At 42.3% G+C, this 20518-nt stretch overlaps 1 protein-coding gene and 1 long non-coding RNA gene across 3 annotated transcripts; one reads left to right on the top strand and one right to left on the bottom strand.

Annotated features, from left to right (window-relative positions):
- Nucleotides 1–252: 252 nt before the first annotated feature.
- Nucleotides 253–4350, bottom strand: LOC145532057 (uncharacterized). The gene is made up of 2 exons (XR_014072942.1): nt 4036–4350; nt 253–790 (listed from the first exon to the last, which is right to left on the bottom strand). It is a non-coding gene; the product is annotated as an uncharacterized LOC145532057 (long non-coding RNA).
- Nucleotides 1519–11334, top strand: MPV17L (MPV17 mitochondrial inner membrane protein like). 2 transcript variants are annotated; one of them, XM_081556309.1, is made up of 4 exons: nt 1519–4612; nt 7782–7852; nt 9328–9357; nt 9439–11334. In XM_081556309.1, the coding sequence occupies exons 1-4, from the start codon at nt 4303–4305 to the stop codon at nt 9616–9618; spliced, it is 591 nt and encodes a 196-aa protein (XP_081412435.1). In that variant the 5' UTR covers nt 1519–4302; the 3' UTR covers nt 9619–11334. The 2 variants fall into 2 exon arrangements, with proteins under 2 accessions (XP_081412435.1, XP_081412436.1); XM_081556310.1 differs by lacking the exon at nt 7782–7852 and having other exon boundaries at nt 9439–9605.
- Nucleotides 11335–20518: the final 9184 nt, after the last annotated feature.

Below are 20518 nucleotides of genomic sequence, written 5' to 3'. Positions count from 1 at the left end.
AGGGGCTAGAGGAACTTCTATGACCTTTTTTGAAGGTCATGGGGTTTTTTTGAAGCTGATTTCTTCCTCCGTTCATTGGAAAACAGACCTGTGGCTCTTGGAGCCTATTCAGCACAGTAAACTTTTGTCAGTAGAAATTTCCAGATTAGTGAAAGAAGATAGAAGATTTTAGACATTGCAGCCCACTTGATGGTTCTTATTAAGCCCCCATTCATTTAAATAAAATGACATAATAATGGTTACAATAAGCTTCCCTGTAATCATCTTAATGTGTGTTTAATGTGATCCTTAGTTGTAAATTGAAACTCAGTTCCCACATCAGTACTTTACTCCCTGCTGAAAGAACTCCTAACAAAACTCTTTTCCATTTTAACTCAGCACTACATTCCCTGGTTATCCTCCACTGTTCAGGGATATTAATGTCCCATAAACCTGTTAATTCATTATTGCCAGAGGGCTCGGAATCACAGCTTGAACAGTTGATGAAGCATCAATGGAATGAATTAATTTATCTCACAGCATCTCTTCTCCTTTGAAGGCCAAGCAGGTTCTTCAGCATTTTTACTGAATTAGATTGTCTTTAACTGCTGCATTTTTTTTTACTGCTTTTAAGAAGAGACAAGTATATACCAATCTACATAAAACCATCTCAACTTTCAAAATATTCATTGCTCTTCCTTTCAACTCCCATTAAGTAAATATGTTGAGCTCCTTCATAAACATCACCATAGATTTTGGAGGATATTTGCCTCTATATAGGTTGTTACCAATCCTCAGCTTCACTGGCTTTCTGTGAGGAGAAAAAAAATTCATGTATTAAAGTGGTTAGTAGAAAATTGACACATGCAGCAAGCTCTCCATGAATGTCAATCCCAATCTCTGTATTTTAAAACTACAGGATGACTGGACTTCCCTGGTGGCCCAATGGCTAAGACTCTGCACTCCCAGTGCAGGAGGCCCATGTTCAATCCCTGGTCAGGGAACTGGGTCCCACATACCACAACTAAGCACAGTCAAGTAAATAAATAAATATTTTAGAAAACAAAACAGGATGTCCTTGCGGGTTCCCTGGAGGTCCAATGGTTAGGACTCAGCACTTTCACTTCCCAGGCCCGGGTTCAATCCCTGGGCAGGGAACTAAGATCCCGAAAGCCACAGGGTGTGGCCAAAAAAAAAAAATTAAAAATAAAGGTACAGGCTGTTCAATTCACTTCAAATTTCAGATGAACAGTTAAAATTTTTTAGTGTAAGCATGCCCAAATACTGCACCAGGGTATACTTACACTAAAAATTATTCGTTGTTCATATGAAATTCAAAATTAAATGGGCATCCTACATTTTACCCGGAAATCCTAATCCCTCCCCTACCCTACTTTTCAGAAAATTTCCCCAATTTTGCTCTATTTTTCTCTCTAACAAATTTAGTTAAGGGAATTGTGTAGGAGTCATTAGGATGATTTTCTTTTTTTCTTAATGAAGACCACAATTTCCTCTAATTTAGGCAGGAATTAGATTTTTTTTTTTAAGAAAAAAGTCATTGTGAACACAAATCCATGACACAAGCCCATCACTAAGTGCCTGGCCCATAACTGTGCTCAATAAATATTGATCAACTGAATGAATGAATGAAAGGTTCCCTGGGTTAACAGCTGGTCCTATCGCAGTTTGTTGAGATATGGGTCCTTTGATTTCAGCTGATGTGATCAATTGCTGTTAGCGATTGAAAGGATTACAGAGAAGTAAGACATGAATAATAGCCCTCCAAAGATGTCCCAGGTGTTGTAGTGGTAAAGCATCTGCCTGCCAATGCAGGACAAAAGAGACAAGAGTTTGATCCCTGGGTCAGTAAGATCCCCAGGAGTAGGAAATGGCAACCCACTTTAGTATTCTTGCCTGGGAAATCCCATGGACAGAGGAGCCTGGCAGGCTACAGTCCCTAGGATTGCAAAGAGTCAGACTGGTAAGATCTCAAGACATGGAGGTTAAACTGCATTACCCAGGTAGGATGACTGTGATCACAAGGGTCCTTCTAAGAGGAAGAATAGATGGGTTGGAGTCAGAAAAGACTATGTGATGATGGAATGAAAGAGAGAGAGACTGGAAGATGCTACAAAACTGGCTTTGAAGACAGAGGAAGGAGCCACCCAGGAATGTAGAGGGCCTCTAGAAGCTGGGAAAAGCAAAGAGATGGATTCTCTCCTAGGGCCTCTGGAGGGAAGGCAGTCCGTGGGTCCATTTTAGACTTCTGACCTCCAAACCTCTAAGACAACAGATTTGTGGTAACTTGTCACAGCAACAATAGGAAAAGAATACAAGGGGAATTTAAGTAGTAAACAAACAAAGGTGTGTGCCAGGAACCTGCCTAGTGGAGACAAGTTTGACAGAAGATTTACTTGGAACCAGTAACAAGGACAAGGAGCGCCAAGGGATGGAGATCAGTACATGACCAGATAGCAAAGGTCAAAGGACACGGAAATTGGCAGAATCCCAAGAACTGAAGAGAATGGGTGGATTAGTCGGCTAGGGCTGCCAGAACAAAATACCACAGACTAGGTGGGTTAAACAATTTATTTTCTCACAGTTCTGGAGGCTGGAAGTCCAAGGTCAAAGTGTCAGCTTCTTAGCTTTTTCTGAGGCCTGTCTCCTTTGCTTGTAGGTGGCCCCCTTCTCACCCTGTCCTCCCAGGACCTTTCCTCTGTGCATGCACTGCTCTCATGCCTCTTCCTATGTCCAGATTTCCTCCTCTTATTAGGACACCAGTCAGATTGGATCGGGGCCTAGCCTAAGGGCCTCATTTGAACTTAACCACCTCTTTTAAGGCCCTTTCTCCAAAGACAGCCACATTCTGAGGTACCAGGGGTTAGGGCCTCAACATATGAATTTTGTGGGGAAACAATTCAGCCCATAAAATAGGGCTGACAAATTGAGGAACAAACTATGAAATAACTGGTTAATGCCCCCTGGTTGGCGACTAAGGTGCTCTGTGACAACTCAATGCAATGCAAAGTGATCCAGGATTGAATGCTAGTCCTTGTAAAAGGACTTTAATGGGACAATTGGCAGTAATTTGAATAAAGTCTGTAGGTGGGGTATTACATCAGTGCCTGTTTTCTTGTTCTGACGATTGTACTATGGTTATGTAAGATATCAATATCTGGGGAAGCTTGGGTGAAGAGTATACAGGAACTCTGTATTACTTTTGCAACATTTCAAAAAGTCTGGCATTATTTCAAGATGAAAAGTTAAAAATCAAAAATTAATAATTAACCGAAATAGGGTAAACAAGAGAGAAAGAGAGAAAATGAGAATGGAATTGGATGTGACCACGGAGGAAGGAAAAATGCAGAAAAAGAAGCAAAGAGAAAATGACTTCCATGAGGTCAGAGGTTACACCTGCTGTTTGGGTTTCCAATTACCCCCTACTTCTGGGAACTCAGCCAATGTTTTGGGAGGTAATATTCATTGAGGCACAGCCTCTGAAGAGGATTGAATCCCACTTCGCATTCAGGAAAGGCCTCAGAGGTTAATTTCTGACGTTGTCTCCAAAGACTGGTACATGGTCAGAGCACTGTATGTGTGGAAACTGTGACTCTCTTGCATGTGAAAACATTTAAAAAACGCCGCCTCCTTGGTAATCGAGTTTTGGTATGCCCGCTTTTCCCCAAGTTTCTCCTTCTTTTTTTTGGAGAAGGAAATGGCAACCCACTCCAGTATTCTTGCCTGGAGAATCCCAGGGACGGGGGAGCCTGGTGAGCTGCCGTCTAGGGGTCGCACAGAGTCGGACACGACTGAAGCGACTTAGCAGCAGCAGCAGCTCCTTCTTTTTTAAACTTTTTTTTTTTGGTTTATTTTTGAGGTATAATTCACATACCACACAATTCACAATTCATTCAAAGATTTTCGTTATCATGCAATCATTATCATTATCTAATTACTAGATATTTCATCACACCACAAAAGAACCCCACACCCTGTTCGCAGTCACTTCGCATCCCCGCCAGCCCCGCGCCATCGCCCAGCCCCTGACTAGTCTACCGTCAGAATGGATTTGCCTGCTGTGGGCATTTCTTGCAAGGGGATCAAGCATTTGTGGACCCCCGGCACATCAAAAGCTCAGCCCCCAGGATCGCCAAGGGCCACGGGATTGGTCGGCGGGTTGGGTGTGCGCGGGGCGCCCAATCGCCTTCGAGCATCGGGAGGCGGTAGGCGCAAGTGGCTGGAGGCGGCGCGCCGGCTGCCGGGGCTGAGGGCGGAGGCCCGGGAGCCAGCTGCCTGCGTTCGTGGGGCGCCTTAGGAACCGGCATGGTGAGCTGGTGGCAGGTGCTCACGCGCGCCGCCGGGCGTTACCCTTGGCCAGCGAACGTACTGCTTTACGCCGGGTTCTTCTCGGGCGGCGACGCGCTGCAGCAGCTGTTGCGGGGCGGTCCGGCCGACTGGCGACATACGCGGCACGTGGCTACCGTGGCCGTGGCCTTCCATGCGAACTTGAACTACTTGTGGCTGGGCCTGCTGGAGCGCGCGCTGCCTGGGCGCGCGCCGCGCACCATCCTGGCCAAGGTGCTGTGCGACCAGGTGCTGGGCGGGCCGGTGTACGTCTCTACCTTCTACGCCGGTGAGGAGCCGGGCGGGGACCTGGAGGCGGAGCTGGGGGACGGGGTCGGATCCGGAATTGGGGGACTGGAGGCAGGGGCTTTCTGGGGCTGGGACGGAGCAGGAGCCTGGGGCTCTCTGGGGAGGGGCCGGGGCTGGAAACCTTCCCGTGGGGGCCAAGGCTTAGGAGGCTGGGAGGGTCGGGGCGAGAGCGGGAGATCGAGGTGTGAGGACCGAGAAGTCTGGGGAGAGTGGATTAAAGGGATTGAGGGAAAAGAAATTGAGGCGTGGTTGCTGGAGAGGCCTGGATTAGCGCGCGAGGAGCGCATTTGGGACGCTGGGGTTGCAAATAGTCTGGAAGTTTCAGGGGGCCCTGGGGTGTACGTAGGCCGGAACTGGGAGAGGCAGGAATGGAGATCCATTTTTCCCCTGAAAAAAAGAACCACGGGAATATCAAGGAGACCCTCAGCTCTTTACCATAGTCGCTGCGACCCCTGTCACCAGGTTGTGGGGCGGGGGGTGGGACGGTACAGGGGGTGGGACGGTACAAGTGGTGGGACGGTACAAGGGGTGGGGAGAAGCGGTCCTGCTCCTGGGAAAATTCACGCCTGGGTCTGGGGGCCTCATTTCCACTGGAGGGATAAGCTTTCCAACACGGAAACAAAATGTGAGGGGATTCAGGATGGTCGGGGCAGAGACGGGGGAATCTGAGGTCCTGCCTAAGTGTTCAACTGTTAGTTGCTCAGTCGTGTCTGACTCTTTGTGACCCCATGGACTGTAGCCTCCCCAGGTTCCTCTGTCCACGGGATTCTCCAGGCAAGAATACTGGAGTGGGTTGCCAATTCCTTCTCCAGGGGATCTGCCCGAGCGCAGGGATCGAACCCAGGTCTCCTGCATTGCAGGCAGATACTTTACCATCTGAGCCTCCGGGTCCTACCTGTTTCCCCCCAGGATGTGGGCTCAGGGCCATTCTCCTGCTTTTGTAACAAGGTTTACCTGAAGGGAGTCCCATCCCCACATCAAAACCCGCAGAAAATGTGAGAAGACCTCGGACCCCTGTAATGAGAAGACTCTGTACCTGTGAGGGTGCAGGGAACCCCCCTCCTCAGAAAGTGCACCGCGAAGTCTGAGGGCCTAACTTTCGGAACCTTCCTTAGCACCCTAAAATTCTAAAACAGTGAAGAGGGCTCTGTGGCCTTCACCTTCATAGCGTTTTCTATCACCTGGAAAGGAGTGAGCAGGGGAGGGGCACCCATCCATTAAGAAAATTCAAGGATCCTAGGCCTGGCGTTGGCATTGGGGATCACAGATTCCCCGCCAAGGGGTCATGTCAGTGCCTCTTGATGCTTTCTTCTAAACTGGGTCGAAGTGATCAAGTTACCCCTTTGAAGGAACCTACACTGCCCCATGGATCTCATTTTGAGGACCAGAGTCACTCACAAATTCCACAGTAATCGTGCCTGGTACAGTGCCAACCATACGGTTGACAGGGTCCGTGAGGTCAGGGCCTAGAGGACCTGGGAGCAGGAGCTGCCTGGTTTATCAGAAGATCTGTGCCTCATCCCAGGGAGTGACACCCAGGCCAAGTTTGTCTAGTTTCCTCATGCCTGTTGCTGCAGTGGCCTCGTACGATGGTGATGGGGTGGAGGGTGGTGGTGTTGGCTTTTGGGAATCAGATTCCTGTTTAATTCTCAAAAAACCCAGCGAGGCAGGTACCATTATTCCCATGTTACACATGAGGAAGGGGCTTCCATGGTGGCTCAGACAGTATGAAATCTGCCTGTAATGCAGGAGACCTGGGTTTGATCCCTGGGTCGGGAAGATCCGTGGAGAAGGGAATGGCAACCCACTCCAGTATTCTTGCCTGGAGAATTCCATGGACAGAAGAGCCTGGCGGGCTACAGTCTATCTGGTCACAAAGAGTCAGACACAAATGAGTGACTAATACACACACACATACACACACACGAGGAAACTGAGGCTCATAGGGAAAAAAGACTCGCCTGAAACAAGCACAATGCATGACATGGACTTCATCTCTCTGGGGAGTGTCAGTATGCCTGAAACCAGAAAGATGCTGCAGTCACAGGGCTGCTCAGGCTTGTGGATCAAGCCCAAGGACCCAGAAACAGATTCCTGCCCACACAGCTTCTTTGTTTCTCTTTTCACATTTCTGGACCCTGCTTCCCTTTCCTCCTGTAAAAATGGGGGAGGTAGGAGTGGGTAGGTTGGATGTCTGTTCAAGGCTCTTTAGACTTGGAAATTGCCTGTCTTAGATGATCCTTTGTGCTGGAGCTCCCTTGGAAGCTAGAATAGCTGTGATTATGAGATCTGGTTCAGAATCCACACCTGGGTTGCACTTGCATCACTATCAGCCTCCCTGAGCGCTTTTCCTGCTTTGTAACTTGACCATCCTCAGCCCAGGGTTATGAAAGAAAGCACATCAAGTGCTTAGCCCTTAGTTACTGCTGTGTAAGTGGAGTGCGGTATTACCAATATTGGGCTCAGTTTTCTTGTAAGTCCTGTTCTAAGAATCCCCTGCAATTGACTTAAAAGATTTAATTTCCCCTTCCTCCTAATCAGAGTTGGGGGAGAATTTTTGAAGCACTCTTATTTTTACACCCTTCCTAAAATAAGAGGGTTTTATTCTTTTCCCCTGACTTCCTTTTCAGGGTTTTTGAACATCAGAGTTTTCCACATGCTTTTAGGAGCACTGAATTGATGTTCCGCTTTCAAATTCCAATTCGAAAGCCTCTTTAGATGGGAAATCTGAAGTTGCTAGAACACCCAGAGTCTGGCAGCCTTTCTGTAAAAGGAGGAAATTAATTTTAAAAAATTTAAGAATTTCACAAAATCTTTTAAAAGGAGAGGAAAAATGTTGCCAATAGTCCCACTATGATTATATTGAGGTTTTTGTGAATTCTCTTACAGTTTTTTTTTAAAAAATAATTCTGCTATAACCTCATACCCTGCTATTGTCACTTCATATTAATCATCACTTTAAAATGTACCCAGTGTTAGAATGCAGATTGTCTTCTGTTTTCACTGTTGGGTCAGATGGGACATACTGAGTGAGTGATAGTGGTGGTCACCTTGCATATTGGAATAGAAAACTTGAACGTGAACTGTTACACAGTATTCTTACTTTTGAATCTTATTAAAATTCTTTTGGTGTGTGTTTTTGCAAATAGGTATGAGTATTCTCCAGGGAAAGGATGACATATTTTTGGACATGAGACAGAAATTCTGGAATACGTATAAGGTAAGACGGACTTCTCAAAATACAACCATGATCTTTCTGTATCTTTTTTTTTTTTTTAATATTTACTTATTTGGCTGTGTCAGGTCTTAGTTGCCGCACTAGGGATCTTTCACTGTGGTGTGCAGGCTTAGTTGCCTCGAGACATATGAAATTTTAGTTCCCCATTAGGGATCGAAACTTTCTCCCTGAACTGGAAGGCAGATTCTTAACCACTGGACCACCAGGGAAGTCCTTTTTTGTATCTTTTTTAACATAAAATACATTTAAATAAAAATATTCTTAAAGTAGGGCTCCAGATGGTTGACACAAGGGTACAATGTTTTGACAGATTTTAAATTTGTTTTAATGGTTAAAGGAGAAGCTTTAAGAATGTCTATATGTGTCTCTGAATTTTATTCAATGTTCACAGTGATTTCTGACATTCTTATATTTATTCTTGTTAGTAATTACAGTGATTTTTGGAGTCAAAGAGGTTATTGCAAAATAGGAATAGTAGAATGTGAGTGGCTTAATGGAATCATTGCCACATTTAGAGCTGATGTTTCCAGGTATGCATTCTGCTGAGTCCCCGTGAAATAAATCTTCTTAACATCACAATGGTATTTACAGAAAAGGAAAATGTTTCTCAGGGTTATTCCAGGGCTTGAAACAAGTCACCTCTTGTACTCTATACTCAGTTGTTGTTTAATCACTAAGTGATGTCTGACTCTTTTGCCACTCCATGGACTGTAGCCTGCCGGGCTCCTCTGTCCATGGGATTTCCCAGGGAAGAATACTGGAGTGGGTTGCCCTTTCCTTCTCCAGGGAGTTTTCCCAACCCAGGGATCGAACCTGCATCTCCTGCATTGGAAGGTGGATTCTTTACCATTGTTACCTGGAAAGCCCAAAACAACAGGTTAAAGCCTGTTAAAATAAATCCATATTAAAAGCTAAACTTGTTCTCTAGCATGAAGTAGCTGGAATACATTATTAAAAAACCACCATAAAGTGGGTTTAGTCTATAGTTTCAAAAATTCATTGATGATCCTGTGTTTTATCAGTATTTCCCTGAATCGTTTGCTTGAGCAAACAGGAAAACTGCAGTATAATATGTTGTTAACAGTGATTTGAAAGCAATTGTCTTCCAGAATTGGTCCTCATTCAGGTAGACTTTTTTATAGTCTAGATCTATGACTATAACTAATAAAAATCTTTATTCCTGTGCCTCACAGCTTTCTGTATAACTTCCCACCCTCTTCCACTTGAGAGACCATAAGTAGTCTAATTTAATCTGCTTAGTCTGAAATATACTACCACCGCCACATTCTTCCTGCCTGGTATTTCTTTTTTAAACCATTGTTTCATCTTTATTTTTATTTATTTATTTATTTTGTTGTCTGGTGTGTTTGTTTTTTTTTTTAACGCTTTATAGAACAAACTGTGTGATCACTTTGTGCAATTTAAAAGCATCCTAATAAAGTTTTCCTTTATTCCAGAGTGGTCTGATGTACTGGCCTTTGGTACAGGTGAGTTTCAAACTACTAAGAATGCTGATTCGTGGGTTTGGTTTATACGGAGCCCTCACAGATGTGTTCTCTCTGTTACAGCTGACCAACTTCAGCCTCATTCCCATTCACTGGCGAACAGCTTACACTGGACTCTGTGGTTTTCTGTGGGCCACCTTCCTCTGTTTTTCACAACAGGATGGTGATGGCACCTTCAAATCAGCTTTTACTTTCCATCGTATAAAGGGGACAGATGAAGTTGAAAGGCCCCCAGAGAAATGACAAGTCAAGAACTCCCTGAAAGGGACTATTTTTTTCCCCTTAGGGAAGCACAGTGAATTGCCTGCAGATAAAATACTTTGCTTACCAGTTATGTCCTCCCTTTTGAAGATTTACTTTCCTATAGACTTGACTGCTTTTTAATTAGCAATGATAACTTTCAATTTTATCCAAATATCCTTTTTTTCTCCCCCATTCTAATCTGAAGGTATTAATTCTCTAATATTTTCACTTCTCTAATGGTGGTGGTGCTCAGTCGTGTCCGACTTTTTGCAACCCCATGGACTGTAGCCTGCCAGGCTCCTCTCTCCGTGGAAGTTTCCAGGCAAGGATACTGAAGTGGGTGCCATTTCCTACTCCACTTTGACTCCTCTGCTACCTTGGTTAATATCAATGATAGTGGCAAAGTGGCATTTTATAATCATTACTATTTCTGGTCTAATATTTTATTGCCAGTTGATGTAGAAAACCCCCATTTTGATGGTATACATCTCTTCTAAAATCTCAGGTTGTCTCCTAAACACTTTTGGATCAGATTATTTTTTATACCAAAAATAGTCCTTACAGTAAATTTTTGTTTACACCGAATTCAATCAGAAAGTTTGAATAAACAGGTTCCCCCCCAAAATATTGTATAATAATTTACTGTTATGCTAATATTAAAGCTCTACAAGTACATTTTATATATTAAAAAATAGTGTGTGATCAGTGGTCCTGAATAGAGTATACTTTACTGATGTTTTCTATTTTTATAGTTTTTTAAGGTTTTTTTTTTTTTTGGTTAATGTTTTTCAGTTTTTAGCATATTCACTTGGTTAAATATCCCATTTCCTAGATACATGAAATGTACAAAATATTTGGCTTTAAAAAGAAATATGTTGAATGAAGTTTCTAAAAAAAAAATTAACAAGTTTTCTTCTGGAAGAAAGAACTCAATTCCATTAAGTTTCAGGGGAAATATTTATCCCGAAATTCACACTGATGATATATTTTTTTAAATTACTGCTTTAACATAAGTCTTTATAGGTAATTTTTAAGGTTGACATGAGAAACTCAATCCAGTTTTTCATTTCTGTCTTCCAAGTCAGTGGATTTAAAAATTATGTGACTATTTTAAGAAGTTTTAGCAATTTTCACCCAAGAATTGCATCACTATTCTATTGTTTCCAATGGAGTGTTTCACAAATTTAAAGATGTGAAACATTGTGATGTTAATATATTTATCTTGAGACTTTATATTTAAGATTAATTTAGGCTTGTTTGCCTAAATATTTTAGCATATAATTTATATAACTTGTAATTTAAATTTATATGTCATAAATATATGACATTTAAGTATATGGTTTATTTGAATCTAATAGATATTAATATATTTTACATTATTGGGGCAAGAATAAGGACATTTCTAGAGAGTTTAATTGTAATATAATTGGTTTTTCATATAGTTTTAAAAGTAGTTCATACAACAGAAGAGCTATTTCACAACATGTAAGACATGTTTTATCATTATAAAGTATATCCAGGACTTCCCTGGTGGTCTAGTAGTTAAGAACCCACCTGCCAATGCAGGCGACATAGGTTCAATCCCTGGTCTGGGAAGATACCACATGCTGAGGGGCAGCTAAGCCTACCTTGTGCTGCTATTACTGAGCCCACGCTCTGGAACCCACAAGCCACAACTAGAGATCAATCAGTCAATTTATCCATCAAAAAAAAAAAGCACATATCCAGAGTAACTATAGTAAGGACTGCTTGACAGCGTTCTAGATCAGCTTCAGCACTACTTACGGTGGAAGAGTAGTGTTTGGGAAAATGTTTGAGAAAACAAACCTTGGGGGAAGGGGTAAAAGCTTATTACTCATAAAAGTATGATAATCTTGACTCAATAATGTGTTACTCTGTACTACAGAGATATGTAGCATGGATTCTCTGAATTTTTGCAAATAATACGTTTTACTTTTTCTCAAGAGTCCTTTTGTGCTTTAGTGTGAAAAATGGAACTCATTTGAAATAATGCAATGTTTGTTTTAAAATGCTGCCGTCGTTGGTAAAACACGCTCTTGACCTTCCAGGGTTTAGACTAGACCAGATGGATGCTATTCTTCTTCCAAATTTCTCCATTCCATAAGGCTGCTTCTTCTCTCTCTCTTTTTTTTAATCATAATTTTTGGCCGTGCCTCGCAGTGTGCAGACTCTTAGTTCTCCAACCAGGGAACGTACTCACGTCCTCTGCTTTGGAAGTGTGGAGTCCTGGCCCCTGGACTGCCAGGGAAGTCCCGCATAAGGTTTGTTTAACATGCTTGTGCGTTGCCCCCTGGCCCTCTTTTCTGGCCCCCTGTTGCTCAGGCAAAGGCAAAACCTTTCATTCATTTCCCATGACAGAGCTGAAGAAGACTGGATTTTCAAAACAACTTCACCTAATACGTGTAGAAAACAAAAGGGAAATTTGGAGGATGTCAAAGCATTTGTTTTCAAAGCTTACAGACAGCTGCTTTCTGATCCTGGGTCCAGGCCTTTAGGGTATTTGCCCTGTAGCTGTAATGGCACCTAGCCAGTTTGCCTCCTTTTCTAACTCTTTGATAGTCACCTTATAATGATGCCATTGGGCACCACCCCCAGGGAGCTATCTTCCTGGCCCTGCTACCATTAAAATCAAGGGTGCCCGGTCTTGTCTTTCCTGGTCTCCATTTCCAGTTACAGATATAGGCCTTTTACCCAGATAACTGAAAAATGAATTCTCAGTTCAGGGGAGATCTTTTCCTTCTACACGAGTGGATGCAACCAGTGTTATAGTCCACTAGGATAACCATATAGATAAAACTTCATAGCCCTCATGTAAATAATAAAGGTTATTAAATGGCCACTGTAGGGATGTGAAGAGGATAAACAGCGTGCGATAACTGTTAAAAGAAATCCATGGTCTCGAGGACTTCCCTGGGGGTCCAGTGGTTAAGAATTTGCCTACCAATGCAGAGAACTTGGGTTCAATCCCAGGCTGGGGAACTAAAGATCCCACAAGCCACGGAGCGACTAAGCCTGAGCACTGCAACTACTGAGTCTGTGTGCCACAACCAGAGAGTCCATGCACCACAACAAAAGATCCCTCATGATGCTGCAAAGATCCCATGTTCCATTACTAAGACCAATGCAGCCAAGTAAATATTTTAAAAAAATTAAAAAGGAAGTCCTTGATCTAGTTGCAAGTATAAAAAAAATGATAATCAGGTTCTCAGGAGATCTAATCCAATTCACCATTCAGTACCTGAACGGCATCCATGACAAGTGGTCAGTAGAAAGCTTGACTATTACCGTAGTAATGCCACCCAGCCATAGGCTGGTGACATAAGCAGTGAAAAGTGAAAGTGAAGTTGCTCAGTCATGTCCGACTCTTTGCAACCCCATGGACTGTAGCCCACCAGGCTCCTCTGTCCATGGGATTCTTCAGGCAAGAATACTGGAGTGGGTTGCTGTTTCCTTTTCCAGGGGTCTTTCTGACCCAGGGATCGAACCCGGGTCTCCCACATTGCAGGCAGGCTCTACCGTTTGAGCCACCAGGGATGCACATAAGCTTTTAAAATCATGGTGCCTGAGCAATCTGGGGAGACTCCATGGAGGAGATGCCACAGCTGGATATTGAAAGATGGAGTCAAAAGACTGAGAGTCTGTGAACTGGAGTGGTGATGGTAGGATAAGATGAGATATATATATTTTTTAATATTTTTTATTTGGCTGCACTGGTCTTAGTTGTAGCACTTGGGATATTTAGTTGAGGCATATGGAATCCTTAGTTGCAGCATGCAAACTCTTAGTTGCAGCATGTGGGATCTGATTCCCTGTTCAGGGATCGAACTTGGGCCCCCTGCATTGGGTGCATGGAGTCCTAGTCCGTGGACCACCAGGGAAGTCCCAGGATAAGATGTGATCTTGAAGGAGTGAGCAAAGGAAAAAAAAAAGGCATGTAGCTTCTAACATAGAGGGAAATATCCATAACCATTCCTTAACTTTGAATAATGTAGATACTTCTGTCTAGCTCCATTTCACTTATCATAGTTGGTTTGGTGAGAAAGAATTAGGCAATGTGAGAGTTTGCACGTGTTTAAAATTTTCTGCCAACAAAGGCCCATCTAGTCAAAGCTATGGCTTTTTCCAGTAGTCATGTATGGATGTGAGAGTTGGACCATAAAGAATGTTGAGCACCAAAGAATTGATGCTTTTGAACTGTGGTGTTGGAGAAGACTCTTGAGAGTCCCTCGGACTGCAAGGAAATCAAACCAGTCAATCCTAAAGGAAATCCTGAATATTCATTGGAAGGACTGATGCTGAAGCTGAAGCTCCAATCCTTTGTTCACCTGCTGTGGAGAACTGATTCATTGGAAAAGACCCTGATGCTGGGCAAAATTGAAGGAAGGAGGAGAAGGGGACCACAGAGAATGAGATGGTTGGATGGCATCACAGACTCAATGGACATGAGTTTGAGCAAGCTCTGGGAGTTGATGATGGCCAGGGAAGCCTGGCATGCTACAGTCCTTGGGGTTGCAGAGTCGGACACGCCTGAGTGACTGAACTGAGCTGAATTGAATGTATTGTGATTTAAATGGTTAAATCCCACTCAATGTCATTTCTTTGGATAATTTAAATAATTCAGTGGTTTTTAGTATATTCTTAAAGTATGCAACCATTGTAAGAATTTTATTTTATTATTATTGTTGTTGTTTGGTTTACATAAACATTAAAAGGGTATTATTTGCAAATATTCAGAGAATACATGCGGTATATCCTCTACAGAGTAACACATCATTAAGTAAAGATTATCAACTCGTATGAATGATAAGCTTTTCTCTCTTCTTCCAAGGTTTGTATTCTCAAATACTTTCTCAAACACAATTCTTCCACCATAAGTAATATTGAAGCTCATCTAGAAGACTGCCGAATAGCCCTTACTATAGTTACTTTGGATACATTTTAAATGACAAAACATGTCTTATATGTTGTGAAATAGCTCTTCAGTTGTATGAACTACTTTAAAACTATGCAAAAACCCAATTATTTTAGAATTAAACTGTCTAGAAATTTCCTTACTCTTGCTCCAGGAATGTAAAATACAGTAACATCTATTAAATTCAAATAAATCATATACTTAAAAGTCATATACTTATGACATGACTGAGCGACTGAACTGAATTGAAAATTTTCTGAAGCCAAGTGTGAGAATGGCATGGAAAAATGTTTTCCTCAAAATCTATCACTAAGGTGATTCAATGGACCAAGTGATTGATTTGCCCAGTACCCAGTGAGTGAAATTTGGGACTTAGGGGTTCATAAAAATGAAGGATGCTTTAGGAAAACTTTATCTTATTGGCACTGATTTTGGGGGGGTCCAGAATAAGAAAACTGTCCAATGGAGGAAAGGAATTAACAGCTACTAAAAGATGACTCAAAAGAGGAAAACATTTTCCACATTCTAATACTTCATTACTAATTGCAATTTGGGTTTATTAATACTTTGAAGAAAATTTTGTTCTGTTTCTTTCACTATAAAACATACCGATGTAGAAATTTAATTTTGCTATTTCAGGTTGTATCTAAATGCAGGAGATGCAAGTTCGATCCCTGGGTTGGGAAGATACCCTGGAGAAGGAAATGGCAACCCACTCCAGTATTCTTGCCTGGAGAATCCCGTGGACAGAGGAGCCTGGTGGGCTACAGTCCATGGGCTCACAAAAGAGTTGGACATGACTTAGCAACTAAATAACAGCCCAGAACTACAATTTCCATCTCATCCATGCTTTATTTCTCTTCCAAGGATTGTCATCCTTTAGGATTCATTTGAAGCTATTGAAAATTTATTTTTTTCTAGGTGGGCAATTTTCTGTTATTTCAGTAGAGTTTCATATGAATTTCTACACTGTTTGCCAAAACAAATTATACCCAGAACATACTTAACCATATATTCTGGAGGCAGCTTTCATCTGAAATTAGGTTCATCTTCTGAAAGTATTAGAACATTAATGGATTATTTGTGCCTGAAAATCTTGACCTTGCATTGGCTATACTTAATCTAGTTTTGCCTACAATGCTTAGAATCTAAAGAAACCAAGTCATAGAAAATGCGATTTTAAACCTATTGAAAAATTTTCTTTTAATATTGTCAGTGGCAAATAAGTGAAATGGGAAATCTGGTTTAACAATAAATGATATACTTGGAATTTCAAGCTATTATAAACCGTAGTCAACCAAGTGTATAGTTAATAACTGATTAACATTACAGGCATATGTCAGAAGCTTATGTTTTTTTGATTCACTTCCCTGTTGTAAGTCTGTCTTTCCTTAAATCTTTATCCATACCTTCCTCTCTCTCTCTGTCAAATGGCCTTAACAAGCTCTCTTCTGTCCTTCATTCCTCCACAAACCTGACCACCCAGGCACTGCTAGGGGACAGGAAACTGTGATGAAGTTAAAGACCACACAGTTCAGTGACATGATAGCCTTGATTCAGAGAGATGGTATAAGAGCTTGCTCTTTGGGTCTATTCTTCCTTCTGGAGAAAGAAAAATGAGGAATTTCAGCCCTTGGGAGAGTTTTGAAGTGAGTAAACATTTTGGAGGCAGGTTCCATCCGAAATTAGGTTCGTCTTCTGAAAGTATCAGAAACTTAATAGGTTCTCGTGCCCAAAGATTTTGACCTTGGAGCATCCCCTTTCTTTTCCAAAATCTTCTACCTCTGGATGCCTGTTCTCTGCGTTCTCTCTGTGCGTGCGTGCTGTTGATTCAGTCACGTCCAACTCTTTGTGATGCTATAGACTGTAGCCCTCTAGCATCCTCTGTCCATGGGATTCTCCAGGCAAGAACACTGGAGTGGGTTGCTATGCCCTCCCCTAGGGGATCTTCCTGACCCAAGGATTGAACCCACATCTTCTGTGGCTCCTGCATTGCAGGGGGATTTTTATCGCTGAGCCACCGGGGAAGCCTGCATTCTCTCTGGCTTAGTACTGTATCTTCCAAATCAGTTCTCATTTCTTTTCCTCATCTCTCAAATCTCCTATTCTCTTCATGTGACTGATTTCAGCTACATTTAGAAGAGTAGGTTTATTAAACTAATTTACTAAGATGTGGATGACAGCCTTTCTAGTTGAGTTTTGCTTTGTTTTTTAAATTACTAATGCAAACGAATCTCTGGGTGGAGATTTAGGGAACTATTGCTGGGTGGGTGGGGGTGGAGAGAAGAGGGTATGTTATGGCAGACGATTTCTGATATACTTTACATTACGTGGTCTACTTCCCATTGAATTAAAACCAGCTGGGCAAAGATTGTTGCAATTTATTGTGAACTTTCCACAGTGGGTGATCATTATTGTTTGCATATTTATAATCCCTACTGGAATGAACTTCTGAAAGGAAGAATATAGTTCTTATTTATACTTGTTTCTGAAATGTCTAGCACAGTGTCTGGCATGTAGCAGAAGCTCTGTAACACTATTGAATGAATGAATGTAATTTGTGGATTTCTCACCAGTCTTCTGCCTCTAGAATGCTGCTGAGCAGTCTGGGTGGATGACCCTTTCATTTTCATCCCTGTGTGCAGATAGCTGCCCTCTCTTAAGTTGGAGACAGCTCAGACCTTCACTTACGTTGGTCCCAGGCCCAGAAAATTGTGTTTTCTTAGAGATGGTGAAGACCTGAAGGCTTTGATGCCCCTGGTCCAACTTGCACACACCCTCTGAAAACCATCTCTTCATACCTCTCTCTAACTCTCTAAAGATTGGATTGTTTGTCTTTAAGAGTTGCGTAGGACTTCCCTGGTGGACCAGTGGTTAAGAATCCACCTGCCAGTGTGGGAGGTATGGATTCAGTCCCTGGTCTGGGAAGATTCCGCATGCCCTAGAGTAACTAAGCCCATGCGCCACAACTACCGAGCCCATGCTCCACAACAAGAGAAGCCACCGCAATAAGAAACCTGTGTACAGCAACTAGAGAAAGCCGGCACAGCAACAAAGACCCAACACAGCCAAAAATAAAGAAAGAAAGAAAAAGAAAAAGAATTGGGTAGAATCAAGGTAGTTGGGCCTCCTCCAAACCACTTAACTACTGTTGAAAGAAAGTGAAAGTGAAAGTCGCTCAATCATGTCCAGCTCTTTGCAACCACATGGATTTATACACTCCATGGAATTCTCCAGGCCAGAATACTAGAGTGGGTAGCCTTTCCCTTCTCCAGGGGATCTTCCCAACCCAGAGATTAAACCCAGGTCTCCTGCATTGCAGGTGGATTCTTTACCAGCTGAGCCACAAGGGAAGCCCAAGAATACTAGAGTGGGTAGCCTATGCCTTCTCCAGTGGATCTTTCCATCCAGAAATCTAACCAGGGTCTCCTGCATTGCAGGTGGATTCTTTACCAACTGAGCTATGAGGGAAGCCCTTTTGTGATGGTTAATTTTATGTGTCAACTTGACTTGGCCATGAGGTGCCCAGATATTTGGTCAAATATTATTCTAGGTGTTTCTCTGAAGGTGTTTTTGGATGAGAGTGACATGTATATTGTAGACTAAGTCAAGCAGATTGCCCTCCCTAATGTGGGTGGGCCTCGTCAAATCAGTTGAAGGCCTGAATAGAACAAAAAGCTTGGCCTCATCCTGAGTAATAGCATTCTTACTGCCTGACTGCCTTCAAACTGGGACATTGACCTTTTTCCTATCTTTGGACTCAAAAACATTGGCTCTTCCTGTGTGTGGAGCCTGTCAGCCTTCAGATGAGAGCTACACATTGGCTTACCTTGTTTTCAGGCCTTCAGACTCAGGCTGGAACTAACGTGTTGCCTCTCCTGGATTTCCAGCTTGCTCACTCACCCTGCAGTTTGGGACCTGTCTCCATCATCATGTGAGCCAATTCCTTTTAATAAATCTCCTTTTCTCTATATATACACAATCCTATTGGTTCTGTTTCTCTGGAGAGCCCTGCATAATGCCTCCTGTTTATGTATATGAATATTTATGTGAATATTTCATAGTTTGTGGCTCATGCAGTGTGGTTGTCTGGGTGGTGACACCCAGCTCACAGCTGTTACAGATTTACTCTGGACATTAATTTCTGGGGCCCCTGAAATCATAATATGTAGGTGGTTATGCAGGGGCTTCCCTGGTAGCTCAGCTGGTAAAGAATCTGCCTGCAATGTGGGAGACCCAAGTTCGATTCCTGGGTCGGGAAGATCCTCTGGAGAAGGGAAAGGCTACCCCCTCCAGGATTCTTGGACTTCCCTGGTGGCTCAGGTGGTAAAGAATCTGCCTGCAATGTGGGAGACCCAAGTTCGATTCCTGGGTCGGGAAGATCCTCTGGAGAAGGGAAAGGCTACCCCCTCCAGGATTCTTGGACTTCCCTGGTGGCTCAGGTGGTAAAGAATCTGCCTGCAATGTAGGAAACCTAGGTTTGATCCCTGGATTGGGAAGATCCCCTGGAGGAGGGCATGGCAACCCACTCCAGTATTCTTACCTGGAGAATCCCATGGACAGAGGAGCCTGGCAGGCTGCAGGCCATGGGGTTTCAGAGAGTCGGACATGACTGAGTGACTAAGCATACACAAGTTGTTATACACGCCTATTCCCCAGCCTCCATATATGACCTGGAAATGGAAATTCAGTCAGGTAACCAAATAATTGCCAAAGAACAGAACTGACTATATTTTCACTTTAGGTTGACAGTGGATGGAGTATGTATGTTGTGAATTCTGTGAATTTTGGGGACTGAGAATTGATTGCCATTGGATTAAAAGCCATTTCCGGGCTGAGAGTATCACAATGTTTGATGATGCTTCCTAGTGAAGGACTCAGTCAGTGTGATGGATAACCTACCTCAGTACTGAGGTCAGACTGTGGGGCAGACACCTGCTGTGTCTGAATATTGCCTTTTTAATATTCATAATGAAGAACTATTTGTTCATCTTCTCACACTTGTGTCTGTATCTTATCCCTCTGAACCATGGAGCCAGAGTACTCTTTATATTTTGTGTGGAACGGGTTGCAAAAACAACACTGGTTGCTTCATTTCTAAATTTAAATTTTATGTATATTAATTTTTAGGGTAATGTGATTTAATGTACATGAAAAATAAATGAATTTTAGTTAAATACAGAAAATTACTGTTTTGTGTTATTGGTGGTATGAATATTCTGGGAAATATGTAAAGGAAATGAGATTTACAACCTATAATCTTTCCTAATTGTCTTTATTGCAAATATAAGGTTTATGTCTTCACTCTGGATGGAGATACATGTTGTCCTTATCTGTGTGTGCTTTTTGTCACTTACTGAATTCTTCCAAATGTTTGGTCTACATCCTATGAATGTATGTACTCTGATAGAGCTGCAAATTTAGAATTGGTGTCATTCCCAACTGATTTCTCAAGAGCTATTTTTTTTGAGCATTAAATTGGGGGAAATGCGTTACTAAGATTCCTCTTATTAATAATGAGGAGGCCAACTTGAGCTTCAGCTGGAAAATTACTGAAGCTGCTTTTTCCACCATCCCATGTTCTTGTGGCTCCTTTGACCTGGAGTCCACTCATTTCTTTTTTCCTGATTTAAATCCTTTCCTACTGTGTTGACTGAAATAGATTTCCCTGAACACAGTCCATGAAGGAACTGCAAGTATGTAGTTGAAAAATATGTTGCTTTGTTCTGGAGTTGACTTCAGCAAATGTATACATTTATGCTATTTGTGAACATGTGTACATACTCACATGCCTCGGGGTCACATTAGATTTTTCCATGGCTCCTCATTCTGTATCACTGCATCTTACTTTCAGGTCCCTTTCTTTACCTTATTGTTTTATTTTTAAACTTTATTTTTTATTGAAAAATTTTTATTGAAGTATAGTTGATTTACAATGCTGTATTAGTTTCTGGTGTACAGAAAAGT

Source organism: Giraffa tippelskirchi, chromosome 13 (assembly GCF_054371585.1).
Source record: "Giraffa tippelskirchi isolate mGirTip1 chromosome 13, T2T-mGirTip1v1.2.pri, whole genome shotgun sequence".
NCBI classification, from domain to species: domain Eukaryota; kingdom Metazoa; phylum Chordata; class Mammalia; order Artiodactyla; family Giraffidae; genus Giraffa; species Giraffa tippelskirchi.
The sequence above is the reverse complement of the archived record's forward strand: the minus strand, read 5'-3'. Positions and strand labels throughout refer to the sequence as shown.

Excerpts from the sequence above, each read along its gene's own strand:
- MPV17L (XM_081556309.1), top strand. The coding sequence starts at position 4,303 with ATGGTGAGCTGGTGGCAGGTGCTCACGCGCGCCGCCGGGCGTTACCCT. Across the intron at positions 4,613-7,781 it reads CGTCTCTACCTTCTACGCCG|GTATGAGTATTCTCCAGGGA; the intron begins GTGAGGAGCCGG and ends TTTTGCAAATAG. Across the intron at positions 9,358-9,438 it reads TGTACTGGCCTTTGGTACAG|CTGACCAACTTCAGCCTCAT; the intron begins GTGAGTTTCAAA and ends TCTCTGTTACAG.